This window comes from Atta cephalotes (assembly GCF_000143395.1).
Source record: "Atta cephalotes unplaced genomic scaffold scaffold00058, whole genome shotgun sequence".
Classification (NCBI taxonomy): domain Eukaryota; kingdom Metazoa; phylum Arthropoda; class Insecta; order Hymenoptera; family Formicidae; genus Atta; species Atta cephalotes.
Genome location: NW_012130122.1, coordinates 589,795 through 592,568, shown reverse-complemented (window position 1 = coordinate 592,568; position 2,774 = coordinate 589,795). Strand labels below are relative to the sequence as shown.

At 35.9% G+C, this 2,774-nt stretch overlaps 1 protein-coding gene across 1 annotated transcript in view; it reads right to left on the bottom strand.

Annotated features, from left to right (window-relative positions):
* The window catches only part of LOC105623511 (cadherin-related tumor suppressor), a 125,504-nt gene that overhangs the window by 36,140 nt on the left and 86,590 nt on the right, over positions 1 to 2,774 (bottom strand). The window contains exon 2 of the mRNA XM_012204904.1: positions 1,101 to 1,451. Within this exon, the coding sequence (XP_012060294.1) occupies positions 1,101 to 1,451 (351 nt within the window). The remainder of the gene's footprint in view (positions 1 to 1,100; positions 1,452 to 2,774) is intronic.

Below are 2,774 nucleotides of genomic sequence, written 5' to 3'. Positions count from 1 at the left end.
CCTCTCTCTCTCTCTCTCTCTCTCTCTCTCTCTTTCCTTCTCTTTTTTTCTTTCTCTCGATCCTTCATCCTGCAAGACGATTCGTTATTCGCGCAACGATCCTTCGAGCAAGGAGAAATTAGCTAACGTCGTCGAGTTCGTTTGTTAGTACGACGACCGAATTCCATCACGAGTACCGGGTTATTATTTAAGTATGAAGAGAATCCTTGATATGAAGCAATAGGTTACAGTTATAGTAGGAAGTTGTCGACGACCTTTCGGCACGAGGACGTGTCTAATGCATTATCGACTTGACCCTTCGCTCGCACTGAGCATTCCAATACTTGGGAACAATCGTCTGTTCTTCGTACTGGTGAATTACAGTTCGACTCTTCTCTCCTACCAATAGCCACAAATGCCATTTTCGATAGTTTAAGATGCATTTAGAAAGAATGGCCACTTCATACTCCTATAAGGCTTACGCTGGTTTAATTACTTCGCTTTATAGAGAAAAAAATTGATAGGATCGATGGACACATTGAGAATGAAATTCTACCAAAAATAGACTATAAATTATAAAAACAACTTGTATGTGAAAAAGTAATCAATGTAAGAATCGTAAAATATAGGATATTATCAATACTGTCATTCATATATGAACGGAGAAAAAAACAATCTGACGCAGTATATTAATTAAGACATCTAGTAAATTTTATCGACTATAATATAAACAAAGATTTTGGTTAAGAATATTTGTTATGATTTTTGTTAAGAACATTTGTTTCCAATCGCTAAACATTTATTAGCTCTGCAAATTATTCCGTTACAGTTCCATCATTAAAGTAGCGACGAGACCGACAACGAATGTATTTACTATTCTACTAATCAATAACAAATTAAATTTGCTAATATTTTTGTTGTAAAAGAAAATAACAATTTCTTTAATATAATTAAAATATAATTGATCGTCTTTCACAGTAATATTATAATATAGTCGTGGTCCAACTTTACAACATAATGTTGTAAAGAGAAATATTATATATTTTTTACGTAATTTATTTTCTCCGTAGTAGGAAATGTATCTCTTAACACGTCACGTCGTTCAAGTTTCGTACTCTCACCTGTATATGAAGCACGATGTCCCGGTGTTGCAGACCATCGTCAGCGCGCACCTTGAGCACGTATCTCTCCTTCGTCTCCCTGTCGAGAGACTCGGCGAGGCTAAGCTGGCCGGTGGTCGGATGCAGTTTAAATTGGCCCTGCGTCTCATCGTCCGCGGACTCGCCGCGATCGCCGGGACGATGATGATTCGGCACCAGAGTATAAGTCAGAGTACCGATGGTATCCGGATCGTGGGCCTCGAGAACCGTGATGACGGTATTGGGCGGCGCCTCTTCGGAGATATTAAATTTCCACGGGCCTGGGCCCCACGTTGGTGCCACGTCGTTCTTGTCCAGCACCGTCACGCGTACCTGCCGCAAGAAAAAGGTATGACGATTAGAAGTGGCTCGCTGGGGGTCATCGGTCATTCCGGTCGGATCGGATCCAATCGGATTGAGTCGTCAATGACTCGACGGTACCGACGGCATTGTCAGATGGAGAGGAATGTTCGGGAAACGTTACCATGGGAAAGTCTCGTGGTTTCAATCAAAACAGTCTGGGTCGCACCCCATAAGATCGATTATCTCGGTTACCGTAAAAATTCCCAGTTCTTATATAATTAAAACTTTTAGCGCAATATTATTACAACGAAAAATAAAAAAATTATTAATTTCTCCTTATAATAATTCCTATCGCAGATATATTGAAACAAATAGATATCATAGATTTATAGTTTTTAGTTGCGTTACATATGTCACACAAAATAAAAAAAAGCTTAGAATAATACATATTAAATTAAAAATTATTGTATATAATTATAAGTTATTGTATTTATATAATTGTTATATGTTTCGTTGTAGCAAAAAAATATCATAATTTATTATTTATGTATCATATTATTTTTTTAATACTTGTAATTTTTCATAATCTAACAATAAATGTCATTTGCTTATTATTGGATTGAGAGCACGTAGTAATGTGTGATGAAAAAAAAATTCAGAGTTCAGAATGTGATACATTTTCAAGGCAAGATTTATGTAGGTAACAATAACATATACAGCTCAAGAAAAAAATGTATGAACTTAATTTTAAAATACGTCGAGAGCTATATATTTGATACAAGAAATTTGCGACGATTTGGCTAACGCCAGAGACGTAATTATGTGTAAAGCCGAAGGGAACATACGAAGGCCGTTGCAGAGTCGAAGTCACGGTATGCATGCGAAGACTCGTGAGAAAGTTAGTTTTTCGATCCCGCTCGTGCATGTCTCATTTCATTAAATTCTCAGTCACGTCAGCAGCTCCAAGGTTTATGCGACTACCAGCAGCCAGTATATCGAAAACGGCAAGAGGAACGGTAAACTATTGGAAAAGCATAATACGGGAATAACAGTACTGAAGTGATAAATCAATTGCCGTGTGTATTTAACCGCGCTAAACTATCCTATGTATGAATAATCATGTTTATCTTTCCTATGTATCATTCGCATGTACAGAGATTTAAATATAGAAGAGATAGTCACTTATAATTTTCGATTAGAAAAATATGTATGCAACTATAATAATATAATTATATTAGGTGTAATAAAAAGAAATCCATTATTTTTCCATTCAATTTCATGCAAAAATAATGGATTTCTTTTTACTACACCTAATATATATTTGATAGCTAAAATATGTAAGATATATAAAAA